At 39.6% G+C, this 27,413-nt stretch overlaps 1 protein-coding gene across 1 annotated transcript in view; it reads right to left on the reverse strand.

Annotated features, from left to right (window-relative positions):
• Positions 1-14,905: 14,905 nt before the first annotated feature.
• ETNK1 (ethanolamine kinase 1) overlaps positions 14,906-27,413 on the reverse strand; it is a 47,126-nt gene continuing 34,618 nt past the window's right edge. Inside the window, exons 6-8 of the mRNA XM_075898229.2 lie at positions 26,873-27,033; positions 22,972-23,045; positions 14,906-22,086 (exon numbers count right to left, since the gene is read on the reverse strand). Coding sequence (XP_075754344.1) covers positions 22,014-22,086; positions 22,972-23,045; positions 26,873-27,033 — 308 coding nt within the window. The 3' untranslated portion in view covers positions 14,906-22,013. The remainder of the gene's footprint in view (positions 22,087-22,971; positions 23,046-26,872; positions 27,034-27,413) is intronic.

The following is a 27,413-nucleotide window of genomic DNA, read 5'->3' on the forward strand; positions in this document are numbered from 1 at the left end:
CGCTTGCAATTGTTTTTTGTGGTTTTCCATTGGCTATTCCGGGATGCAGCAAGAGTAGACAACAGAACTTTGCACTGTCTCACCAGTTGATGAGGGAGTATGATAACTCCCTCTTGCTTCAAAGGATCATCTTTGAAATACATTACTTCCTGGTGATTAATTTCTATCCCAAGCGAACATTAGATATAAATGCATTATTCCTTCAATATTATTTGTACATACATCTCAGAATGGTTATGAATCTAGACAAGCTATAGGTTTTTTTGTATATACCTCATGTATTACTATTTATGGATAACTATCCTGGAAGACCTGTGTCTGATTTAGTGAGTTTGTCAGATCTGAGTTGAGAGTTATTTGAAAAGAATAAGGGAGTCTTGGCTAAGGGGTCTCTTTGTCACACGTTAGCTATAGATAAATCAGGATTTCCTTGTCCCAGATTCACACTCTGATATTAATCTCAGAGAGGGAGATCATTCAAAATTTAATCAGCCCTATGCAATGTATGACTGTGTTGCATTAGTGGTCTAGCGTGCCATCCAATATTTTATACCTTTGTCTTCTCACTTCTGCTTCTTCCCTTTTCTGATACTGAGAAGGTATGTGCACTTAACACCAACCATAATAGTGTTAATGAGGCTGTGAAAAACCAAGTAGGTCACCTGGTGTCACTTGAGAGAAGGAAGGCCAGGATTAATGAAGAATGAGCCCTGCAGGGGAAAGATTTCCAGGAAAAAGCCTGCATTCGCCCCTGGCAAGGAGCAAAGTTGTCAGGAGCAAGGAAGAAGTTCAGGGGAGCATAAGAACTGAAATCTTGCCCTGGACTAAGGAATCTGACACTATTCTAGGGCCGCATCTCCACTTTGTGGTTTAAAGTAAAAGGTTCGGAAATGTGGCTAGCCCCAGGGAGGTGCAGAAACAGGCAAACTATTACTAAATATCTTTTACTTTTATTAAAGGGCTTCTATGTATAAATTATTATTTTATCAATTTCTTACATACATAGGCACCAAATAATTATTAGAATGACAAATAAGCAAAATGCAATACAGTAAAGAAAATTCCTTGAGGTTTCTCCAAATCCCAATAGTTGTTAACAAGGGACTAGGGATTATTAACAGTTACATTTACATCAGTCTTACTTATAAGACTAATCATTTATCTAAAACTTTTAACACTACTACTTAACAATACCTCTAAACGATTTCAGATAACAATACTTACATTTAACAGACACACAAACTACAACAGCAGCAGCATATTTGGTATACGTTACGCTCTACAGGAACTCATTTGGTTCAGTGAGCGGGAGGTGGCCCTCGGGTGATCAGTCCTCAGACCTGGCTCATATTCTGCCTTCCAATATTTATTCGGGATTCCTCAATTTGATATAGGAGGGGAAGCTGTTTTATAGAGAGAGCTTTTGCGTGCTTTTTTTGATAGGCTAGCAGACCCTGTCTGTTAAGTGACAGGAGTAAGGGAGTGAGATGGTTTCCTGTTTTTCCATTTCTGCCTTATCAGGCATGGCACAGTCAGCACAACCAGCACGAACTTTATATGAACCTTTTAGGTCTGGTTTTGGTTCCTGTTCGTCACTGATCTTTAAGTTACATAGTGTAAGGGTTTTTCATCAAGGGGAAGTTGACCTTTTGCTTGGTGGCAATACGCGCGAGAGACCTAGCCAGCAAAGAGCCTGCTTTCACACACTTGTGGGAAGATCGCCATTGTGGCTTTCAATCTTCCAGTGTTCGATTTAGCGAGTCTAGTAAAGACCCACTAAATCAAACGCTGAAGGTGCCCCCATCAGTGCCGGTATGTTTAAATCTGGTGTGACAGAATTACCATGCCCTGAGGCTACCAGGTCCTGTGACCTCTATTTTAAATGAATGCAGCTCATATACCTATTTGATTAGGCCAGAGGGAAATAATGAGCATCTGTTGATATGTGGCCCTGTGTCAGTAACTGAAATTTCATTTGGCAAAAGAGGCAACAATATTGTTTGATGTGTTTTGGAAGTGTAGATGCTCTCTTTTGGAAGAAGTTTTTTTGGAAGATCTCTTCCGGAAAAGCTTCTTTCGAAAGAAACCTGCTGTCAGGCAGGAAGTATTGTGGTGGAGTGCGGGGGGTGGGAAGTGCCCCTTTAGTATCCTAAGCAAATTATCTCAATTAAGCTATTGTTGGGCTGTATATATATGAACAGAGGCTATTTCAGATAGCTCCTGGTTCCTGACAGCAGGTTCCCGGTTCCTGGTTCCCGGCCCAAGACTTAAAGACCCTGATTGACTAGAAGCCAGATAAATGCTGGACAGGCTAGTGATCTCTGCAATTTTAATCCAAGCCATCTCAGTGTCACTCACTGTTTGGAAACTGCCTCAATTTTGCATCTTTGAATACAGTTCATTGGTGTCTATCACCCTTTACAAAGTCCTTAGCATTACAAAATCAGATCACTCCTTGTAAAAGAAAGAAACCCTTCTCTCTCCTTTTAGTGTCACCCAGGCTCCTTTACTCAACTGAGCCTGACTATGGCTTCGGTCGAAGTGAGCCTGGATACATTTGGCATAGTTCTGTCTTTTCGTTTCCCAAAAGCGATAATAGTATTTTATTGTCTCTGAACTTCACGGTAGATTAACCAAATGCCTACAAACTGTGACATAACTGCGATGCAAATGAGGCTCAATACATTCATAGTCATTTTTCGTTACTCACCAATAGATGCCAGCAGAGAGCTCCCTTCCCTATGGAGTTCCTGTCCTCTTGTAGTTTTAAAGCAGTTCTGGCCTGCTCACCTCCCTTTTCACCAACAAGTGTCAATAGTGAGCTCCCTACACAGTCAAGCTTCCATAGTTTTTTTTTCCCACTTTTTTTTAAAAAAATTGAACTTAGTCTACTCTGAAAACAACTAATTACATAGGGAAGTGTTTCCCAATTGGTGCTCCTCAGAACCCTGCCATTTTGCGACGTGAAAGTAAGGGCTTCGTGAGAATCAGGCACTACCCCAACACCTCTTAAAGAGACAGAGCCTTTTTCTGCTCAACAAATTGCGGCAGGTACTTTTTTTTTCTGCTCAACAAATTTGACCCCGGCAACCCTAAGGGTTCCTTGAAATTCTTTCAAACTGGAAAGGGTTCTGTGGCCAAATAAAATTGGAAACACTGACAAAGAGTACTAGGGGCATCACTTGAACTGTGTTGCTGATTTCTAGATCAAATGTGCTGAGTTCACAAGGAAACAAAGATTTATTTTGCAAACTTCTATCCTGGCAAACTCAGCCTGAGCACTAAGACTCAGAGCCACAAAGGTATAGTTTCCTAATGTTCACTGACTTCAGGAGCACCAGACCTAAGTGCTTTGTTAGACAGCGTGATGATTTAAAAACAAAACATCCCTTTCATGCCTTACTAACAGTCAAAGCATTGCAAGAAAAACGAGAAAACCTTCGTGAAAACCTTGCTTCAGTGGGTTTGAACAGGTGTAGCAAAGTGGAGCTCAGTAAAAATTCCACTGCTGATGCAGAAGAACAATTAAAACACAACTAGCTCTCTGAAAACTCAACTAGCTCTCTTGTAGCTAGGCTGAGTGTTTAGTAATGAGAATTTGAGCTTCAATTTTGCACTTCATCTCCTTCAGTTGCACAGAGTTGAATTTAGTTATTTCTGTTATTAGCAGCCACGTAACTTATACATGGGCCTCCAGTTTGGAATGAGCGTAGCTTTGCCAGAACTTTGACAAAATGCCATTATTGTGAAGTCTGCCTGGAGACGTAAGGTAAGCTCAATTCACCGCCTTGTTTTCTGGAACTTGTTCTTCACTCTCCATTTTGTGTCCCCTTCTTTGTTCCCCTTGGAAATGTGAATCTGCCCCGAACCAGCAGTTGGGGTTGTTAAGAGTCATGTGACTTGGAAAGTTGTGCCTGGGGACTGAATGTGCTAAAACAGCAATAGGTAAACTAGGCTAGTGAGGGGACTGCATGGATGGCCCTCCAGCTCAGTGGGCTGCAAGATTGTTGTAACCAAGATGGTCTCCTGGGATAGGATAGTTTCGCTAGCTGTGCTTGCGTACCTAGAATGTGTGGGGTGTGCCAACTGAACCACAGCAGTGCTTTGATTGGATGCAGAAGGAGCGCACAGCTCTCACAATCAATGTTGTGTTCAAGCAGGGTTCACCTCACTTTGCCCTGGTGTACTAGGACCTTATTCTGAAATAATGCCCCCCAGGTCAAATTTATAAGTAGAGCTTCCACACTACCAAGCCCATTATTTTGAAATAATGGGCCGCAGAATTCAAACTCTGAACTCCAGCTTTCCACGAGGAGCAACACTAATTCTGAAATATTAATTTTGAAATAACATTCGTGTGGACATTCCAGTGCCACTAATTCAAACTAATTGGCCTCCAGGAGGCCTCCCGTAGCTCCCCAGAGTACTTCCTGGATCTCTAAGTCCAAGGTTACGTGCCCACATGAGCAGAGCCTGCCTCAGACTAATTTCACTGCTTCCTGATGGTGAGGACATGCTAGTTCGAATTTCTTAAATTGGGAGTTCTTAAATCAAATTTAGTAATTTTGAAATAATTTCCTAATGCAAGACATGGCCTTCACGTGCCTTTGTTTTGGGCAACGGTGAACTAAATGTCTTACGGGCCACACATAGAAACCTAATGGGCTGCATGCAGGCCGCAGGTTGCCCACTACTGCGCTAAAAGGTTGAAGTGCTTGGGATCAGAGCAGTCCACGTGAGAGCAGTCCATGTGCATGTCTATTCTCTGCCAAGACATGTCAAGACAGGAGAGAGAAGACCTTATAGGTACCTGTTCATGGCTTCTGTCCTGTGTTCCTGGTGGCATCCCTTGGTCCCTGTGATTCATGCCCTCGTGTCCTGTGTCAACAAGAATGGTGACGCGTTTACCCTTTTAACTGGTATTGTGTTCCCTTCTTATCGTTGTGGTTTGGGGATCTGAGCTTAAAGCTTATTGGTTTGGTTAACACCTGAGTCACTGTTGTCTGTGACGTGGGAACAGTTGTTTGAGAGTCCTTAAATAAACTGGTTTCTGTTTTTCATCTATTCCTGCCTCCTTGACTTTTTAATCAATAAATCACTATCCAATGATACATGTGGTGGGAGATAGAGAGTGATCATGTGGGGAGGATTTGGGTTCCCAGCTTCGCATTTAAGTTAACAGAGAGCTTGACTCTCCTCCATTTTCAGACAGGAAACAACAGGCAGCAACAATTGGAAGGGTTGCTTATATTCCTGGGAGGAATCCCACTCGTGTTATCTGGATGTAACACTACAGAGGATCTCCTGACACATGTTTACTGCTGCAGCTCATCCTACATGGAGAACAGTACTACTTGGCCCTTCACCATGAACGGATAAGCAGTGCTTCTAGAGAACTGAAAATTACTTCCTTACAGAGTGGAAGCATTAGTGGGAAAGAGCCTTCCACACCAAAGATGTTTAGGAGCCTATTGTAGCACTTGACTCCACATCCAGTTGTTCTAAGATCCTGGGGCAAGCGCAAAAGGCTACTCTCTGACTCAGTGGTTCCCAAACTTTTCACCATCACACCCCCTTTTTGATTTTTGAGAAACCCTCACACCTCCCCCACAAAAAAAAAAAAAATCAGGAAAACTTGGGGTGCTATTGACAGGGGAGTGTGTGCCTGGGTTGCCTCACGCCCTCCCTGGAATTACTTCACGCCCCCCAGTTTGGGAACCCAGGAACTTGTGGTGGGTTTGCACTGGTTTGGCTTTGTTTCCTTCCCCACTCTTTTATAGTGGAGCAGTGTGAAAAATGTTGAGTAAAAAAAGAAACAAAATGTTCTTTTCTTTTCAAAAGGGGGGAGGGAGGGTATCAAAAATTTAAAAGATGTTGACATCTGAAGATTCAAACCAAAAAAGCCCAACGTTTTTGGTTTTCCGTTTTTGGTTGATGAAAACCACAATATTTTCCCTTCTTTTGAGTTGTGCTTTTTTTTGAGGAGGGGGGAGGTTCTGATAAATTGGCTTGAAAACAGACACTTCCCACCGAAATTTCTATGTTGACCAAAAAGCCCTTTTCTGTTATGAAAAATAGTCGGATGTACAATTTCTGACCAGCTCTTTTGGTGTGGCTGGAGCCTGACATGCTAGTGGTTGCTTGAACCATTCTGTAGGAGTAGGAAAAGAGAAGGCTGTCGTGCCTTTAGTGCTGACCACATGTAGGAAGACTGCCAGCACCAGCTGTGCAGTGATGGGTTTGGAATGCCACTATCTTATGCTGACTGAACAAGGGAATTATTTGCTTCAGCATGTGCACAATCACCCTGTACAAGGAAGTGAGGGGTTGGGGGAAAGAGAGAGAAAGCTTGAACCGAGACTTTAGCCAGAAAATGCAAGAAGACAGAGTTATGGTTGAAACCCTGTTTCTAAGACTCTGGTGTGCTGCTTGGAACAGACCATTATGTGGCCTTATTCTATAAAGCCATTTTGCAATTGGATTCAGTGACCTGTTCAGATCCATATTTTTGCTTCTTTTATTCAGTTTCATTTAGATTCTTATGCACTAGCCCTAGTACCTTAGGGAGTCAATAAAGGCCAAAATGATAGCAGTAAAATTTTGGAATCAGACCCTCACATAGTGTAAAAAATCAGCATATTTCCAGCCATTTCACTGGCTCATCAGCTAAGGATGAGGCCCTTGATTTTAATTTTTTTATTACAATGATTTCATTATTATTATAAAAATCAACACAGCCTTGTAAAAACAAAAGCCCTGCATTTTTCAATGAAATATGGTTGCATCACTATTTTTAGGCTGGACCTCATTAGTAACTGGCTAAGTAACAACTCTCAGGAGTACGTGTTACTGGGGAATCAAAGGGCAGTGATTGCAGTGTTGTCAGTTCAAGGCCTGATTGCCGTACAGAATTTTCACCAATTTTTTAAGATCTGGAGGTAAATATAGAATTGGTGCTAATGAAATTTGAAGATGACAGCAACATTGGCAGAGTGGCAAATAATTATGAGGGCAAGGCAGTCATACAAAGTTATCTGGATTGCTTGGTAAGTAGGCCTACTCAAAAAACATATGTCAAGTGCTAGGATGTACAAATAGGAACAAAGAATGTGAACCATATCGACAGAATGAGGAACCGTATCCTGGAAAGCAGTGACTCTAAAAAAGGATTGAAGGGTCATAGTGGACCAGCAACTGAACATCAGCAATCCATGTGATGCTCTTGCAAAAAGGGGTTAGTACAATGATCAGCAAATATTCATGTGTAAGTGTCCATGAAATCTGACTCAACAACTTTATACCCAAATGATAATTAGTATGAATGCTTGTGGTTATGGTACCACAGGGGGACTCGGGACATCTGAGTGTGACTGGCCAAAGAAAAACAGATCTATTTGTAAAAAATTCCAGGTTTCAAAATCTGTTTCATTTTGGTGCAGAACAAAAAACTTAAGAACTTTGGAAAAAATTTGAGAGAGATCCCAGAAAACTCCAGTAATCTGGTAGGATAACACACTCCCCTGGGATTGAGACCCACAAGAACACGCTTTGCTTCTCTGAGTAAACAAATGTGTATGCCAGCTATTTTATGCAGACAACCTGGCATACATACATATTTGTTAATAGTGCAGAGGTGTGTGTGAATCAACAAAAATATCCCCCAGTCTGTCAATGTCAAGAAAAATATATGAATATTTCTCCACTGAGAACTAAAATGAAATCACTCAAGTAAAATTTAATGTATTGCATATTTCTGGCACTTAAAGTACTTTTCAATTTGCAACCTCCTAACACAAGCATATGACTTTTAAAGTGAAGTAGCCATAAATCAGGCTACTGTAAGACACAACTTACAGAAAGCTTGACATGAAAAATCAGTACACTGGCCTTGATCTCAATTTAGTGATGCATTTCATTTATTTTTCTTTTAATCTGAATTACTTAGCCTCCTTCCCCAGTTCCCTTCTCCCACTTCCCTCTTCAAGGACTCAGTGACATGGAATGGCAGGACAGTAAATATTCCTGTCACTGCCTACCATATTGATCCACAATCCATTGAAGTCAGTGATATGCCTCCTGCTGACTTTGATGGGCCTTGCCCAAGATACTCTTGGTTTGCTTTCAGATTTTTAAGGTGGCTCTTGCTGATGTTTATTTGTTTGATGTCTTTCTTCCTCTCCCTCCAAATATCACTAAGTTTAAATAAGTAGTGCGCTGTTATGGAGGCTTATGGAAATCTTCAGGCTCCTACCTATTTATTGCAGGGCATAAATACCAGTGCTTGTTTTTTATTCAGTGAGTTCTTTCACTAAACCTGGAATTATCCTGCAGAAGGTGAAGGCACATTCTAGTGGGAACTTCAAGAATTTGAAGGAAAAATGAGAAAATAGCCTAAGCTACAGACTCCTGGGTAGCCAGAAGTGTTAGTATAACAAGGATCCCATTTTCCCAAGTGGCAACTATTTTGGGTGTCCAATTAGAGACCCATTAACATTCAGATAGAATATTAGTCACTTCTGAGAATGTAAGCCAGGGAACCACCAGGACATTAAGTTATGTTAAATAGAAAAAATAGTTCATGGACTATTTCCCCCTTTCCCTTTTTTCTCTGGCTCAGCCTTATTCTTTGTACAAATTTCTTTGTCATTTCCAACTATTCACATCTCACTATGCTCTCCTGAAGTCTTCATTCCTCATCAGAGAGCAGCATCCATTCTTCACAAAAGGTTCACTCTTCCTTTTTCTTGGCCGGGGGCACGTTCCTGTCCAGGAGAGGAAGTCAAGCTCCTTTCTTCAGTGTCCTCCCTCTCTAAACCAGCAGATAAACCAGTTGACCAACATTTGTACTTACCACAGGCTAAAATGAAGGGAATGAAAATCTCTTGATTCAGCATATAAGCTGCAGAAAGTCAGAAGGGAAGGTTTTTTTTCCCCTATCATTGTGCGGCATTGAAAGTGAGATAGGTGCATTATGGTTAGCGGTATTTGTTTTAACCTTCTGAAATCATGGGAACCAGCCACTATGGCCTGGTTTACACTATCCAAGGCTGCCCCATGTAGGGGGCAATGTCAAACTAAGATACACAAATCCAGCTATATGAATATCATAGCTGGAGTTGATATACTGTAGGTTTGAGTTACCACAGTGTTTCCACTACAGGGGGCAAACCAGGGAAACTCTCAAATCAACTCCCCTTACTCTTTTTGCTCTACTGGAGTCAATCAGAGCACAATAAGTGGTTGATTTAGCTAGTCCCTACTAAGCCTGCTAAATTGACCAGATTAATTCCCATGCTGCTGGTCTAATTATGCCTCACTGATCTTCTCGAATTCTTTGAAGGGGTCAACAAACATGCGGACAAGGGGGAGCCAGTGGATATAGTGTACTTAGATTTCCAAAAAGCCTTTGACAAGGTCTGTCTCCAAAGGCTCTTAAGCAAAATAAGATGTCATGGGATAAGAGGGAAGTCCTCTCATAAATTGATAACTGGTTGAAACAAAAGGTATGAATAAATGGTCAGTTTTCAGAATGGAGAGAGGTAACTAGTGGTGTCCTCCAAGAGTCTGTACCAGGACCAATCCTGTTCAACATATTCATAAATGATCTGGAGAAAGAGATAAACAGTGAAGTGACAAAATTTGCAGATGATAGAAAACTGTTCAAGATAGCTAAGTCCAAAGTAAACTCTGAAGAGCTTCTAAAAAATCTCACAAAATTAGGTGATTGGACCACAAAATGATGGGGACTAAATTAGCTGTTACCACTCAAGAGAGAAAGATTTTGAAGTCATTGTGGACAGTTCTCTGAAAATATCCACTCAATGTGCAGCAGCAGTTAAAAAAAGAACAGAATGTTAGGAATCATTTAAAAAGGGATAGTGAATAAGATAGAGAATATCTTATTGCCCCTATATACATCCACAGAATATCCACATCTTGAATACTGCATCAGATGTGGTTGCTTCATTTCAAGAAAGATAACTTGGCATTGGAAAAACAATTCAGAAAGGGGCAACAAAAATGATAAGGGGTTTGGAACTGCTGCCACATGAGGAGAGATTAATAAAACTGGGACTTTTCAGCTTAGAAAAGAGGAGACTAAGGGGGGATATGCTATAGGACTATGAAATCATGACTGGTGTGACAAAAGTAAGGAAGGAAGGAAAAGTTATTTACTTCTTCCCTTAATATAAGAACTAGTGGTCACCAAAGATAAATTAATAGGTAGCAGGTTTAAAATAATCAAAGGAAGCCTTTTCTTCACACAACACAGTCAACCTGTGGAACTCCTTGCCAGAGGATGTTGTGAAGTACAAGACTCTAATAGGGTTCAAAAAAGAGCTTGATAAATTCATGGAGATTAGGTCCATCAATGGCTATTAGCCAGGACAGGTAAGAATGGTGTCCCCAGCTGCTGTTCATCAGAAGCTGGGAATGGGCAATAGGGGATGAATCACTTGATAATTATCTGTTCTTTTCATTCCCTCTAGGGCACTTGGCATTGGCCACTGTCAGAAATCAGGAAACTGAGGTAGAGGAACCTTTGGTCTGACCTAGTATGGCTGTTCTTATGATCGCTGGGTAAGTGGGTACATCATGGGAAAGCAAGCAACTTCTAGAACAAAGGTCTTAACTAGCACTGACAGTCAAACCCACACCACAAAGTTAACATTCATATAGACTTTCAGTAGGTTACAGGGTAGCTGAGGAGAATCTCAGATGGTCTGTTACATACATGAGCATGGAGGCTTTTCTGAATGGCCTAGGGGGTGAATAATGTGGTGGAGAACACCCTTCTGCATTTTGACACCTCTAACTTCAGAGCCCTAAAATGCAAAGATGAGTAAAAATGATTTACAAAAATAAAATTATTCAACCATTTTAGAACCTGAAAAAGGTGCCATTTTAAAACTGCATGAAGACTTAGGATGGAGATCAGGTGAGCGGAACGGCTCCTCTCTAATTGGCTGACCCCAAACCCTGCCTTGGAGCAACTGTAAACAGTGTGTTATTAGGCAGAGTTTTACTGCAGACCAGCTCACTCAACTGTACTATAGATACAGTCCAAAGGGAAAACAGAGCAGCTGCTAGAAGAATGAGGCATTGGACCAACTTTCAGAAAAGAATCTCAAGTATTTAAAAGGTCAAGTAACTGGTTTTTTTGTTTCTCTCTTTATATAGTCTTTTTGTTGTTTTATTGAGACACTATTGCTGCTGTTTTTATAGTGCTACACAATTGGCAAACCCTCACTTTAGAAAAAGTGTAGGTTGCAGCATGCATGACTAACGATTAATGATGCTCATTAAAAAATGAAGTTCTGGTGAAATTCATTAATGCTTGGCGCGGGTCTTGCTAACAGTTACGCAACATTAAGAGCAAGGCAATTACATATCTTGGCAGCAACTTGTTGAAAGATAAAAGAATACCTTTTCCCGTTAACTCGATGTAGGACACAAATATGCCGGGTTGGAAAGCAACTGGAACAACGAGGCACAATTAGTGCAGCTCCATTGGCACCTGCAGGTTACTGCTGGACTTTGCCATTGGCTTCCATTTCAGAGAGAAAAGACAAATATTATGGGGTTACCCAACACAGGGCTTTGAGCAAATATAAGCATGTGGCAATTTTCAGCTGATGGATCCTAAAACAGACCATCTTTATTCGCACAGCACCACAGAAAGCTTCTGCTGGGACAAAGGACAGGCAGATGGAGAATGCAACAGACTTGGGAACCAGGTAAGCGTCATCCTGGTGGTAAAAAAACCCTCAGTGTAATTAATCCTTTTCTTTTTTTAAAAGCTCAAGTTTTCATATCCAGAATAAAGGTATAGACAATTATGGTCTCATCCAAAAGACCTACAAAAAAGCTGCGCAGAAAATGGGGGTCCATGCTTACTACCCGTGTGTCAGTTTAACACTAAAGATTTCTCTCCCTAAATGTCAGTGCAACAAAGCCAAGCTGCAGGGAATTTTTTAAGGGCACCTATAGTCATCCCCAGTAATAGATATTGATTCTGAAACGACATCTTAAGTCTACTGATACAAAAGCCAGATTCCAACTCATTTTGCCATAGCTGCACTGGTTCTGCTGTGCTAACAAGAATTATACAGTATATCATTTTGTCACTTGAGTAAGTGATCCTGAACACTATTATGGAGCAATTCTGCCAAACAGCAAATGAGGTGGTTTTCTAATATTTATTACACCCTTACAAAATACTGTATTTGAATATCAAATCTATATAATTCTTCTGTTCTCCCCCTCAAAAATAAAACAAAAACCCAAGTTTCACTAACTCAAGGAAATTCTTTATTCTTACATAAATCTTTTAATGTTGTGCCCTAGTCATTTCCTCTTATCACACAGGTCACAGCAAACTCTACTGAGCTACTCTCAAGGTACCACCCACTTGAGACAAGCCAAGTTGAGGGAGGCCTGTACTCTAAGCATTACCATGAGCATCATAATTATTGTAAAAGATGAGGGAAAATTCAGTATCATCAAAAGGCAGGATCACGTGATATCAGTAGTAGTCTTGTGTTAAATTTCTGATGGTCACTGATTTATATAGCAAATTCCAGTATGTTGCACAATTCTCTGTGCTTCAGTTAAGCCCACTCTAAAATGGGTACAATTTCAATGATAGTATTCACTAGACCAGTGTGAACATTAGGGCTGTCAGGCATCTGGTTTTTGACTGGAAAGCCCAGGAAAAATGGGACCTTGCTGGATCATCTGTACTCCTGATCAGGTCACTTTGGGTACATCTATATTGCAAGTAAAGTGGAGTTAAGATACACAACTTCAGCTACATTAATTGTGTAGCTGAACTTGAAGTACCTTAACTTGGGTTTTGGTGCTGTCTACATAGCAGGAAGCTAAAGGAAGAACACACTTCCTCCAACTTTCCTTACTCCTCGAGAAATGAGGGTTACAGAAGTCAGAGTAAGAAGCTCAGTAACGGGCTTGCTGTATAGACACGCACTTTGTTCTTCTGAAATAACGTGAGTTATTTCAAAATAAGCGTGCAGCTTAGACATAGTCTTAAAGTCCACTCAGCAGCATAGCAAGGCTAAGGGAGGATCCCGGCCCGCCCTGACTCCAAGCAGCTCCCAGAAGTGGTCCGCATGTCCCTGAGGTTCCTATACAGAATCAGCCAGAGAAACTCGGTGAGCAAGCCCTGCCGAGAGCTGGCTCCACAGCTCATGTTGGCCAAGAATCATGGCCAATGGGAGTTACAGGGACAACATCTGCAGGCATGGACAGCATGCAGAGCTTCTGGGTCCCTCTACCTAGGAGCTGGAGCAGGCACTTGCTATTGCTTCCAGGAGCCATGCAAACCAGGGCAGGCAAGGAGCCTGCCTTAGCCTCTTTGCACCACCACGCGGGAGCCACCTGAGGTAAGTGCCACCCAGCTGGAGCCTGCTCCAGATAGGAATCCCCTCCTAAACTATAACTCCCTCCCACAACCTGCACCCCACTCCTTGCTGCATCTCAAATTCATCTCGGGCCTCACCCTGTCCTGTACTCCAAGCCTGAGACTGAGTGACAGAGGGGATTGAGAGGGGGCAGAGCCTCAGCACAGAGGTAAGTGTTCAGATTTGTGCCATTAGAAAGTAGGCAATTCTATTACTACTTTCCTAGTTCAAAGAAATGTGAGTTCTATTCTAATATGAGAGAAGTGCAATAGGAATATAACAGAACACATACTTACATTTAGGGTACGTCTAAACTACAGGGTTTTTGTCGACAGAGGCTCTGTCAACAGATACTGTCAACAAAGCTTCTGTCGACAAAGAGCATCTAGGCTACATCCAGTTGTCGACAAAGCAAGCCACTTTGTTGACGTGAGAACGTAGATGCAAAGGACAGTGTAGATGCAATAATGCCTTCTGTTGACAGAACTCTGTCGACAAAAGGCGTTATTCTTCGTAGAATGTGGTTTACCGTCGTTGACAAAACTGCCTAGTTCTGTCGACGTTATGTCGACAGAACTCAGAGGTAGTGTAGACACAGGTATAGTTTTGTCGACAAAACCCTGTAGTCTAGACACAGCCTTAGTGTTCATTGTAGGGTCACAACTGCATAAGGCCCAAACATTGGACTTTAAATTTGCATGGGTTTTTTAGACTTACTTTTTTCCTCTTTCCCCCTATTGGCCATACATAGGAAGTATTTCAAGCAGACATTACTTCAAACCTATCCATGGAATCTGAGGGCAAAATACTAACCTCGTCTATATTATTCTGAATAGAAATCCCACCAACAGCAGTTGGTATTGCACGCTCAACATGGAAAGCAGAATTTAGCTCAAGGAATATTTCCACCCCATATGCTCACTGCTGACAATTTGGTATAAATAATTTGGTCACAACTTCAAAAATCATGCCCTATTTTCCGGCTGGAACAATGACAGGATGTTACTGCACGTGTGAGGGGTGCCTCTGTCCAATAAGATGTCATCAAACAGCATTTTAACATGTCAACCATTATTAGAGCCACACAAAAGGCCAAGATTGTGTCATCAGTTTGGGTACTAATTCCTATAGATATCAAAGGGAATTTCTACTTACCATAACACAGAGAGAGCGAGAGAGTGTGTACACACTAGTCAGATGCTTGAATATTAGCAGCAGCAGGAGTTATGTGATTCATTCATATCTTCTGTACTCTCTGCCTCTTTTAAAACATGGACTGGTTAATTGCCATAGCAATGTTCAATTTGTAAGAAACAAAAACTATAAGCCTATTAATGTTTCTAAGTCAAGTACTAGCCCCAATGATTTTTTATTTCCACGTGAGTCATGAACTCCTGGAAATCTGTATTCATAATAGAAATATGTAGCCTTGACAATAAACATAACAGCATGCAGTAGCTCAAGTGAAAAAAATAAAAACGTAATGCAGTCAGAAACCAGCTTTATTGTTACAACCAGTTTTAAAGTATTTACACAATATAAATCTATGAAAGATACATTCCTTCATTTAATCAGTGGTTGAAGGCCTTTATTATAACATAGCTCCAACAATGTTTAGTTCAAAAGAAACAGTTCACTCCTGTGATAGCTGATGAATAAACAGAATGCATGTTAACTCCATGACAAAAACATTTTTGAAGATTGGAGCCATTTTATTCACAGGACCATATGAATTAACAAACATAAAAATGAGAAAACACTGGAAAAAAATGTTGTGGAACAATGAAGTGACATTGGAAAGTATTCTTTATTATCCCATAACCTATCTATCTTCACAAGTGTTCCAGGGCTTGGGATAGCTGGCTAATACAAATTTGTGGACGAATAAATCTACTTCAAGTTATATTTGTTTAAGATACAGATACATTCTCAGTGCTGAGACTAATCAAAGCTCTTATGTACAACACTGCATTACACTACCACAAACTGTATTGGAGATACACAAATGAAAGAAGGGTCATTGTAACAACAACAACAACCACCCCCCCCCCCCATACACACACACTCTTGACTGAAGATTTCACAGCTATTATGAGAAGTAAACATCAACATTGTAACTGATTAATTTTTTTGTTTTTATGTTATTTTGTGTAAATTTGATCATTGTGACTGGTTGGGTACACCATTTCCCCCATATGCCAGCTTCACATTATGTTTTGTGTGCATTTCTCTCAGTTGTGTGAAAAAAATACACACACAAAGACAAATAATTTTTAAACGGATAGTGGCATTACATGAAACTAGAACTGTCACTTTGCAAACACTAACTTAATGCTCACAGCATCCATGGGAGACATATTGAAATGGAGAATTATTTACAAGCTGAGGACACTGAGGCAGGGAAGCTACACAGCTTTCAAAGGCCACAAAGGGAATTAGTATCAAGTTCTGAATTAGCTGGTATTCTTGGCTCTCAGTCCTGTGATGAGATCATTTATCTGACACTACAGCACTGTTTCAAATCAACCTCTCTTGCTGCTGAATGAAAAAGCTATAGTTAAAGCATATGAAGCAAGAGTATCTTCAAGACTATTCAGCATTTTAAAGAATCAAACTACTGCATGCTATGCAAACTAGCCAATTGTGCAGACTAAAATACAGCACAATGCAGTTTTAGAAGATTCCCTCTGTTAGTTAACTAGGATATTGACTAACTACACAAAACATCTCATTGGTAAAGCTACCTGAAGTCAAAATAATGAAACTTCCAGAGTCTCGCCACTTCACTAAAGTTGCACCACACAACTGGCATGTGCAAACAATTTACACATTTTCTTTTCCATTCCAGGGATCTGCCTGTAGGCCACAAAGCTAATCATGTACGCTCTGGACACGTGCAATTTAACCACCTCAAAGAATCTCCCTCTTTCTAACTGTGCAGTTAGCAAATGGAACACCAACATGGCACAAAAAACAGTCAGCCATATCCTTCATAACCAAGTGTCAAATAGCATTAAATCCACAGTAGAAAGTGTATAAAACACACCAGTACTAGAATCTCTGGAAATATGACTTGATTGCTACTGTTCAACAACTGTAATTACATCCTGCATGGTGTGAGAGATGGCATAGGGTTAGGTGCTAATTTGACCAGTTTAGTACTTGTACATATTTTTAAGGGGAATTTTTTCAAAAGGCAACTAAAATCAATCAATCAATCAAAATGCAAAACATTAAACCCCACTGAACAAGCCAGCCAACCCAAATTTACAGTCTAGTAGCAAATCCTCCTGATAGACATCAAAGCAAGCATCCCCAACAAAAGGAATTCTATTCCATCTTGGACAAAGGATGAAGGTTTTATCAGGAAATTTTTGGACTAGTTCATGATTACGTCCATTTAAAAAATGTTTTGGTGGGAGGGAAATAAGGATATACTTTGAAGTCTCTTAATTGCCAACAGCCTTTTTTTAAAGAAATCCAGGCTTCCTCATGCTAAAATGAACTCCCTTTCCTTTATAATCTGATCCAATCCGTAAACTGCCTGAATATAAGGCAGTCAAAAACATAAGTCTAAACGTGATTCAAGTGGATTATTTTCCTCTTACCTCTCTTTATCCTGTATTTATTCCCCCACCCATTGACCTTTTGGCATTTAAAAGGCCTTTATTGTATACAGCAAGAGTTCAGAGAAGCTTGTGTACAATACTTAACACTTCACTTCTGAAGTTAATTCCCTCATCACCAGGGGATTTCCTAAATCAGAAACTGTGGTGCTAAGTCATTTTTTTAAATGACAGCAGCCATTAATTATCTGAATAAGGTTAAGCTTGATGGGAATAGTTCTGACTTCCAAATAATGAAAGGGTATTGTATCAAGAAAAAAAGAATTCAGTTAATTTGTTACAATAACTAAAGGGAACGAATATACCTATAGGTTGCCATAACTTCCCTTCAAAGTTCAAATTACTGCTTTTGTTCAATTCACATCAGTAAACTGGTTCATTTAATTTTACTGAAAGTCCAAGGAAAGTTGTTTTTACCTTTTGAGAGGAACATTTGTATTAGTCCTGTATTTTCTATATAGACTTGGAGAGGATTTGGTGGAAGAATGTACACATCAGTTTTCATAAATATGAGTGGGCTACTAGTTAGTTGTTACTACCTTAGCTACTGCAACATTCTGAAAATTGATAAGTAGGAGCGTATTTGGTTTTAGTATATCAAACACAGTTGCACAACAGTAATTAATTCCCCCGTTATTACACAGCTTATGTACACTGGACACTTCTAGCGTAGGAATTTTTCTGCGTATTCCCTTAAACTTCTGCCACCACTGGAACACCAATAAGTTTTAAAGAATGGTATTTAAGGGTACTTCCACATGCATGTTCAGCAGAAACTACTGACTGCCAATGATGCATATGGGGCATGACAATATTTAAGATGCCAGTATCAGGTTTAAGTTTCCCTATGTTCAAAGGCAATACGTTTACTTCTGATTAGCATTTTTAATTTGCCTTGTTACTAGAATAGCTCTTACCTCCACCTAAACATATTACTATTCATTTATCCCCCAAAGCAAAGGAACCTAAAAAACACATGGAAAGCAACCAATGGCAGCAAGGAGGCTATAATGGATACCTTATTAACATAAAACAAGTATGTTCCATTTAAAAGGTAATGTATGTGATTATCACACAAACGCAGATGCCTTGAATATGGTCAATTTAACAAAAAAAAAAGTCAGCACACAGTTGGATTTTTTCTTTACATCAAAATTTCTACAAAATAAGAGCAAGAGTACAATGTAATACACAAGTCCATAAATGCAAGATACGGTACAATTCACACTAATTTACAAATGGTTATTTACAGTGTTGTATATACATATCCAGTCAGACCCAGTTAATGTGAATCAGTTTGACAATTATTTTTTAAAATGCAGAAGAATGCTAGATGAATGAGTTTAAAAGTTACATGAGACTTGTAATTGTTTAAAAAGCTCTGATGCTTACGTGTCTTATTACATCAGACATGGATTAACCTGGTCTGATTGTAGAAAAGGTTCAGAAGAAAAAAATTCACACAACTCTGCTTTACAAAAGCAACCAGGCCACTATGGTCTACTGACGGATGCTGCTCATGCATGAATGCCATCACTAACAACCTTCTTTATATTTACAATATAGATTTAACTATACAGTAGGAGTTATTAATTTTGGCATTCAAGTTTTTAGCTTAACAGAAGGCAACAGAGTATCTTCTTGGCAACACAAAGCCAGGATGGATATTTCTAGAGCTCTGAGACATTTTCCTTTTAAAATAGCCTCAAGTTATTAAGAAAAAGGAAATGAATTTTAATAAATCTGGTGTTCTGTTAATTCACCCATGTTCAGACAGAAAAGTTTTTGCAGTTACAAGTTTGCACCCTGCAGTGCCATCCCAAGTTTCCACTGGAACATGTTTGCAGGACAGCCTCCATAGCAGAGCGAATTCTGAACAGTACTGGACAAAACTGATGAGGTGCGAGACCCCACGTGACTGGCATTTAATTTTGGGAAGAGTAACTATGTCCTAATTAGGTCTCTCAACTTGATCTAGGAATTCAGAGTTTGTTTTATATTCTAGTTTTGAATAGAAACTATTGCTGCCATGTTTTCTAATATGGATTTCAATACATAATGTGAAAATGCACCCCTCTATTATACTGCAAAGTCTCTTATTATAATTCTGCGATAAAGTCTCACGCTTCTTAAAAATGTCTCAGGCAAAGATTACCGTGTTTAAAATATCTTTGCCCCAAAGTATTTGAGGCCTATGAAAGGAGTTCAGTGGAATTTAGCAACTCAACATGACTGAGGCTGAGGCCCAGGACCAATCACAAAAGATAAAATTTGCCTGCTCAAAGATTGTTACCTGCAATATAAACATGTTTGTTTATAAAGAACTACAGTACAACTTCAATCCTGAACAGTACCAACATCTTAAGGAAGAGCTACTACAGCAGAAAGAAAATGGAACGTATAAACTGCCCAGGAGACACCTAGCTTTGATCTTGCCCTCTTGCAGAAGGAATGATCCCCAGAATTACTTTATTTTGACTTGAATGGTTAGCCAATTTCCAAGTTCTAGCGGGACTATATAAGAAATTGATTGTGGAATCAGGTTATTTCTTTGATGATAACCTGTATATTTGTACATTATTTGTAAAGTCCTGCTTTCTACAGTAGAAATCAAAGTAACAAGCCCCTTTCAGCTAGCATTCTTCTAAAAAATGCTCTCATTCAGCTGTTTGGGGGGAGGGGGGGAAAGAGGGGAGATGTCAAACTACCTCTTTGGGCCTTGTGGTCTCGGAGTATGGGACACCACTCATGAATAGCCAAAGAGTTTGAAAACAATGAGGGCTAATAAGAGCTGTACTGTACTTCAGAACAAACACACATCACTGTATACATTTTAACACAGTACTTGGAGTTAGAAAGGGGGGAGGGTCTGGTAAGTGTTCCAATTTTCCAGGTTAAAACCAAGTTTAAAAGCTAACTCTTATATTCTCTCTCCCAAATATCTGTATATGTGTTACCAATACTAGAAAAGAACTTTTCACTTTATCAGGAAAGTGGTTTTTTTTTTTAAATATTAAAATAAGTTTTTTCAGATCCAACACTGTTACACTGAGTAGTATCTTACTCTGTGAAGTCTTGCTGAAATTAAAAAGGTACATCTCACCAACCAAGCTATTGCTTAACATAAGTAAATGTGGCAGAGTAGTACTCCTAGCAAGGAGAGAATTTTGTCAGATACAAAAATTAAAAAGCTGTTCGCTGTCTGTCACTTTCATGAGCTCTAGCAACAACATCCTTGATAATGCTACAGAAGGAAATGCAATTTATTTAGACTAGGAACAGAACCTGACCAATTTAATAAACTTGTTTAGTAAGTGCTAAATAAGACTGGCTTTCAAGGTTTTGTTTCCTTCAAATGAAAAGTTTATCCATTTATATTAAAACTTTAGGAATGTGATTGCAAGAAACCCATGATTGGAACCACCAGTTGATGAATACCAACTAGCTTTAAGGAATAAAACTTACTTTTGTAAAATAGCAGAACACCATTCAAAATGGTGTAGAATGTGAAAGTTTTTCATTCAATTGCTTTAAGTATCCTGAAACAAGCTATGCTTTTGTAAAGCCAATCGGCATTTGACAATATGCTATCAAACGATTTTGAATAAATCCCACTGCTGAAACTGCAACAGAATCTCCATAAAATCTAAAATCCTAAGGTGAGTTTATGTTTGCACATATTGTATGTGCATACAAACAGACTTTGTACATGTGGGCACTTCAGTGACCAAAGTACAAAGTTTTTTTCAGAGTAATAATCAGAATTGACTGACTGCTCAACTCCACAGCAATTTTCAAGATTTAAAGCATCATCCCCAACCTCTCAACATACACAGTCAAAAGTAAACATTTTCTTTTCAATTCACATTTTGTACTTCAAATCATTCTTGGTATAATAGCGTCAACAAAACAAAACAAAAAAGAGGATGATCAAAGACCCACAGTTCAAAACCTCACATATTTGAAGGACATCCTTTGAACTTGAGACTTTGAGCTACCAAAATTTTTCCATCAGTATAAGCAAGATAGCCATAAATTGCAAAAGAATCTATAACTACTGAACCTACGTATTTAAAGACAAGAATCCATGCTTGAAAGATGAGGAAAGAAAGAAAAAGGTTTTAAAATCTATGTATTCTTTAACTGATGTAATACTGTTTTGATCCCAAGATCAAATAGTGATCTTTTAAAAAATGGAAAAATTTAGCAAACAAGAATTTCCTGTCAGATACTATACACGTTCCTAAATAATCAGGTGGCCAAAACAAAACAAAAACAAAACAAAAAAAAAACCTGCCCTTCAGATTTCTATTATGTAGTACTAGCAGAAGGAGAGTCAAAATGTTGATATTTAACCCTAATATCCCTACAGAGGTCTTGCTATAAAATGAAAAGTACAGTGATGGGGAAAACTGCTTTTTATCCTCATCTCCCTTCCCTCAAATAGTTGGTACCAGTGATTGGCATTTCAAGAGTAAATTACCACTATTCATGGGTTCTTTTCTGTGTATACAGTTAAAAGATTAAGGTTCACTACTGACCATTTACAGTCTTTATATAAGTTAGTCACTTTCTTAAAGTAAGTTGTGAAAAAGCAAATCCTTTGGAATAGTTTCACTGCCTCCACTCAACCTTTACAGAAATTGATGAAAGCAGCAATGGAATCATGTTAAACTTATAATAAATAATTCACATACAACATATGTTAAATTACTTAAGTAAGGATTAAATTGCCATCTCTACCACTGTATAGATTTAGCAAGTTTCTAATCCATTTTATATCAACAGTAGGTATGCTCTTATTAGATTTCACACTACAGCTTGATTAGAGGCATCATTTGTAAAGCAAAACAACCAAGTGAACATTACAGAATTTAAACAAATGTTTAGCTTTTTCAGTATCTGTTCTCAGAAAGGGTTCTTAAGGATCACTTATCCACTTGAGGATAATTGAGGTTCCTCTTCATTACTCAGGAAGTTTTAATGCTGTGACCTCTGGCTTCATTTTGAAGTACTGGTTAAAACGAACAATTGCATACCTATTAAAAAAAAGAATTGAAACAAAATTAAAGAGCCGAGAATTCTTTAAGAGTCTGATTATGTGTATGGCAAGAGTCTTGAAATCATATTGTAAAATTTCACAACAGCAACATGCTTTTGTGCAGTATCATGTGATACTTTAGTTTATTGTGCCATCTACTGGTTACTATCTTTTACAATCTTTTGACTGATTTACTAGTCTAGTGAGTTTCAGGTGAACCAAGCATGATCTCAACATAGTATTTAATTAGCCAGGCACAATATGACTCAGTCTTAAGTATGAGTTACTTAAGTATGACCTAAACTAGCATTTCAGCTAAGGGCTGAACAAAATTCCAGAAAAATGTGCAGTCTTTTGGTAACAGGTTTTTCTCTTCATACTGCAAGGTGCATTCATTAGGAGTTTAAACATTTTTTCTTTTGATGAAGTCGCACATTAACATTAGCTAGTATCTCAAGAAAGGACACTAAAAAAAGAAAAATATTTAAAATTTTTTAGAATAATGTCCTTTGCTATTTGGAAGGATTTTTTTTTTAAAATAGGAATAGATCTGCTTCTTTGATCTGAAGTCCATTCTAGGGATGTTAACTAGCAGTTAGTAAGCTAATCGAGTGGTCGATGGAATTTCCATCGACTACTTGATTAGTTGATAAGGGGGTTTGCTGCGGTTCTGCTTTTTAAATGCATTAGGAGCCTGGTGGCTTTTACTAAGTTTAAAAGACAGAGTCACAGTGGGGTTAGCATCCAGGGCCAAGAGCTAACCACCCTGAGGCTCCGCAGTTTCCCCCCCATCACCTAATTGAGTAGTCAATGGAAATTGCATCAGCTACCTGATTAGCTGATTAAACGCAATTTAACATCTTTATTATAGATAGTCACTTACCCTAGAAAATCGAAATCAATGGTGGAATATTTGGCTTGAATCAGAGCCCACAATCCCCAAAAGAAATGAGAAGCCTAAGGAGAAAATAATTAAAAGATTATTAGCTTAATGTTCTATAAAGCAAGTATGTGTTAAAAAGAATGAACAAATTGGCGTGTCTGATGGACTATTCTACAATTACCCCCAACAAAGCCTAAAGTGTTATTTCAGAATTAAAGATTGTTATAAAATGTAATGTTTCTGAAACCAGATACCAACAAGTGATATAAATCTGAAAACTGTCAAATATGCCAAACACCCAAACATGAACATCTCTTTCTAGAAAAGTTCTTGTTCAACAGTGTTCACAAATCACCTATGCTTCTCTGATAAAATATTTGCAGCAATGTATACATACATATTTATTTTCAGATATTTAATATTTGGCACCAATATGCTTCACTTTTTAACATGACCCTACACATTAATGATGTTTAGTCAACATTAAAGGAACTCTAATTTTATAGCATTTGTACAACATGTGTGGTCTACAGATAGGCCTTAATCTGTTTAGTAAACAAATTCAATCCTTCCCCTTAAGCATTAATATGAACAAAGTTTAGAGCTCATGAAACAATGCTACATATTCTGAAACAGACTTGCATAGTGCAAATCTAGCTTTACTAATTTAGTAAGTGGGACAGCTGAATATAATATAATTTCCACAGCTGGTACTAACAGCACTAAACAAATGAGCAGTAAGAACTGCAATATTTTCTAATACAGACTTGTCTAGTGGATCATCCTCTTGGAAAGCCAACCAAAATTCTTCACTGTAACCAGAAAACTGGAGAAGTCACTTATGATTATGCATCTCACGTATCAGATATACATGGGCCAAAAAAGTTAAAAAAAAAAAAGAGTACTTGGAACCATAAGGCCATATTAGCTGCCCAGAGTTTCATTCCTACTGGAATACCATGAATTATTGCTACAGTTTTAAAGACTTTATTTTAGCCTAAGTAAATGAAGGGCAAGAGGCACTGCTGCTATGACACATCATACTATGATCTATACACAGCATGAACAAGCCTTGACAGTACTTAGAATGGACTAGATACAATTTTAGAGATTTAAGTGGTGTTGGGAAGTCAGTCCCAAGCAATACTCTAGCACTATGATAGCAGACATAGCTATTCAGAGACAGATCTGCGGAAGCAGAGAAAGGATGAAAAAGCATCTAGGACTAGAGAGTGCAGCCTTCAGCTTTTTGCTATAAAACAAGACATGAGTGTTCTATGTAAAGTCATCAAACTACATTTGATCCAAGTTACAATTCTTTTTATTTTTCCAACACAGAATTTTAGTCTTTGCCAAATTTTATGTACTTTAAGGTCCAATTTACACACATTTAAGCTACAGACAACACCACACACACCACCAATCTCTTAAGGCAAAGTCACATTAACTTTCCTCAACTCAATAATTATAAATTTAGCGCTCTGGTGTGGAGAGACTTCAAAACTGATGATTTGTTGATCAGCACCAGGTGACTGATTTTAGACTATCAAGTTAAACCTCAATGAGATGCAGGCAAATTCTATGGAAGACACACACTTATTGCTCCAGATACGTTACATAGTTCAACACGCAATACTTTGGTTCTTAAAAATAATCTGGAGTAAGGCTTGACAAGGCTCATTTCACTATGTAGGCGATCAGTTCAAATCAGGATTCCTATTCAAGCCAGCAGGACTTTGGGGTGTGTTTAGAATGTATCATGCTAGCCCATCTTTGCTGGTCAACATGAAAAATCCCTCCATGACTTAGGTTTTTCCTTAAGATGGAGAAATCTCACAATCAAATTGACTCTGGCACTATTGTTTGGGGGAAGCTATATCCCAAGAACAACAGGTCCTTCTTCACATAAGATACTTAAACAGAGGAACGAAAGAAAAATATGCAGTCAACTTAAACATGGTACTTCTAGATCAGTGGTTCTCAAAGTGCAGTCCATGGGCCACTAGTGGTTTTCGGCAGGAGCTCACCTTCCTTCCTCCCCCATGCAGTGGGAAGCCTGCACAGCTGTGAGGCTGCAGCATTAGCTCCAGCTGGCAGGCAGGGAGGTGAAAGAGGCAAACTCCCCTCCACTGTGCGTGGGCCGTGGAGCTTACACATGAAGGAGCGCCGCCACCATGATAAGAGCGGTGCGTTCCTTGGTTGGTCCCATGGGGGCAGGCAGCAGGTTGGGCTGTGCAGAGTTAGGCAGGGCGGGGCAGGATCTCGTGGTGTGTGAGCAGGCAGTGCAAACCCCCACTTCCCTAGCAGCAGGTTGGGCTGCACCATGCCTAGCAGCAGTGAGAGGAGGCAATGCTGGGACTGAGGACCCTGTATATGCAGGAGAGGGCTTAGGACCCTGCATCCATGGGGGCTCGGTCTTGGGGGAGGGGCCAAGCAGCATCTCAGCCCCCAAGGACACGATGGACTGGACCTCAGTGGTACCCTATCCTCTGCAGAACTGGACCCCTCCCCCCCCCGGGTCACCTACCTGACTACCCTGACCTTGCTGCACCACAGCCCAGCCTCCCTGCTCCTCCATTTCCCTGAACCACATTCCCTAAACACCTTGCCCCAGGCCTATTCCCTGCCACACTGCCCTTGCCATCGCCCTGAACCCCTTCAACCACTCTTCCCTCCAGCATTAACCCCAGGCACTCCCTATCCTCATCTCCCTGACCCAGGCCAGACACCCTACCTGCAGTCTGCTCCTGCACCCTCCCCCATGATCAGAGACTTACCACCACCCTGCTCCTGCATCCACAGTTGCTTCTTGCACCTTCCCTTACTCCTGCTCACTCCCCCTGGACAGAAACCCTACTCCCAGCCTGCTTCTTCACCCTACCTCCTACCCAGACCTTGCACCCTCACTCCCTCCTGCACCCCACCTCCCCCCCAGATCCTGCACCACATCCCTATCCCAATCACTGGTAGCCTCGTCCCACACACTGAACCCCTCATTTTTGTCCCTACCCCAGAGCCTAAAGGGGATCCATAAAATCCACTAACTCCAGAACCCCAGAAAAGTAAATCAGGCCTATGGGAAGCCCTGAACCTCAGTCCTCCTTGTCTCTTCCCTTCCCCTTGCCCTGTGGGGGTGAAGCACCAGAGAAATGAGGTGTCTTAATTGGGGGTCACTTTAGTGAGCCTTGGGGGTTTTTGAAGGAGTTTGTTTGCTTCTCACTTATGGGGTCCCCAACTGAGTTTTCAGTGAGTCAGTGGCCTCTGACACAAAAAAGGTTTCCTACACCTACTATAAATCAAGAAAACATTGAAACCTTTTGTGGTGGACATAAAATAATATTTTAAATAAAATAAAGTTTAACTTTCTCATATTAGTTTATTAAAGTGCTTAATCTGTTTAATAATTTAAATTAAACCAGTCTCTCTAGCTGCAGCACTACCAAAATAGCTCAGACATAATTATGTAATTAATGGTAAGTTTCCATTCGCAACTTACATTGAGCCAGGTTGTCCACGGGCCAAAAAGTTTGAGAACCACTGTTCTAGATGATGGATTCTAGTTGACTTTACCTTGCCAGAAAGACCCTGTGCGAGGGAATAAAGCCACTAAAGCTATCCAGATAGTAAGGGCTTAGCAGTGAATCCATTTACTTCCCAAAGATCTACACATAGATTTAAACTAACACAAACAAATTGAAATTGAACAATATTCATTATGTAATGTTGTCAGTAATAGTAAGAAAAACTAACACTTAAAAAATATTGTATTAAAGATTTCCTGCAGGTATTGCATAATCTTAAGACTGTAAGTTTCTTGGTACAAATAGTTTTACTGGGCTATAAAGCGGTACACATACCTGGGTTGTTGCATACATATTAATAACAACATTGAGTAACTTACCAATGCAAACTGATTGACTTGCACATACAGTATTTCTACCTCCTTCTCAGTAACATCTGTACCGAAACCCTTATATTCCTTATAGGCCTCAAGGTAAGATCTCAGCCACTGATCTTGTAATTCTCTATCTGGATAAAGGCTGTAGTCTACCTCACTCACTCCTTCCAACAAAAGAAAAAACAAAACAAAAAAACATTTATTGATATTTGTTTGATTTCACAATAAGTGACATATACTTTTTAGAAACTTTGCAAATGTCTACTACAGATAACTAAGTATGAACAGATTCAGATACTCACATCAATGCATACCCTTCTACAAATAAAGACAAATAGGACACTCACATTATGAAAAATTTAGTGCCTTAATACTTACTCATTGCTAACATACGCATGTATTTGTGGGCTGGTATCATCTGAACATTAGCAAGTTACAACTGTATGGGGAAAGTCCCATGAAAATAAAGCTTCTGTCCTCAGAATGTTCCCAGGGAAATTCACTAGAACTTACAGCCCTTTTTGAAAGAAGAAATCTGTACGCA

The sequence above is a fragment of the Pelodiscus sinensis genome, chromosome 1 (genome assembly GCF_052426305.1).
Source record: "Pelodiscus sinensis isolate ZL-2025 chromosome 1, ASM5242630v1, whole genome shotgun sequence".
Taxonomy (NCBI): Eukaryota; Metazoa; Chordata; order Testudines; family Trionychidae; genus Pelodiscus; species Pelodiscus sinensis.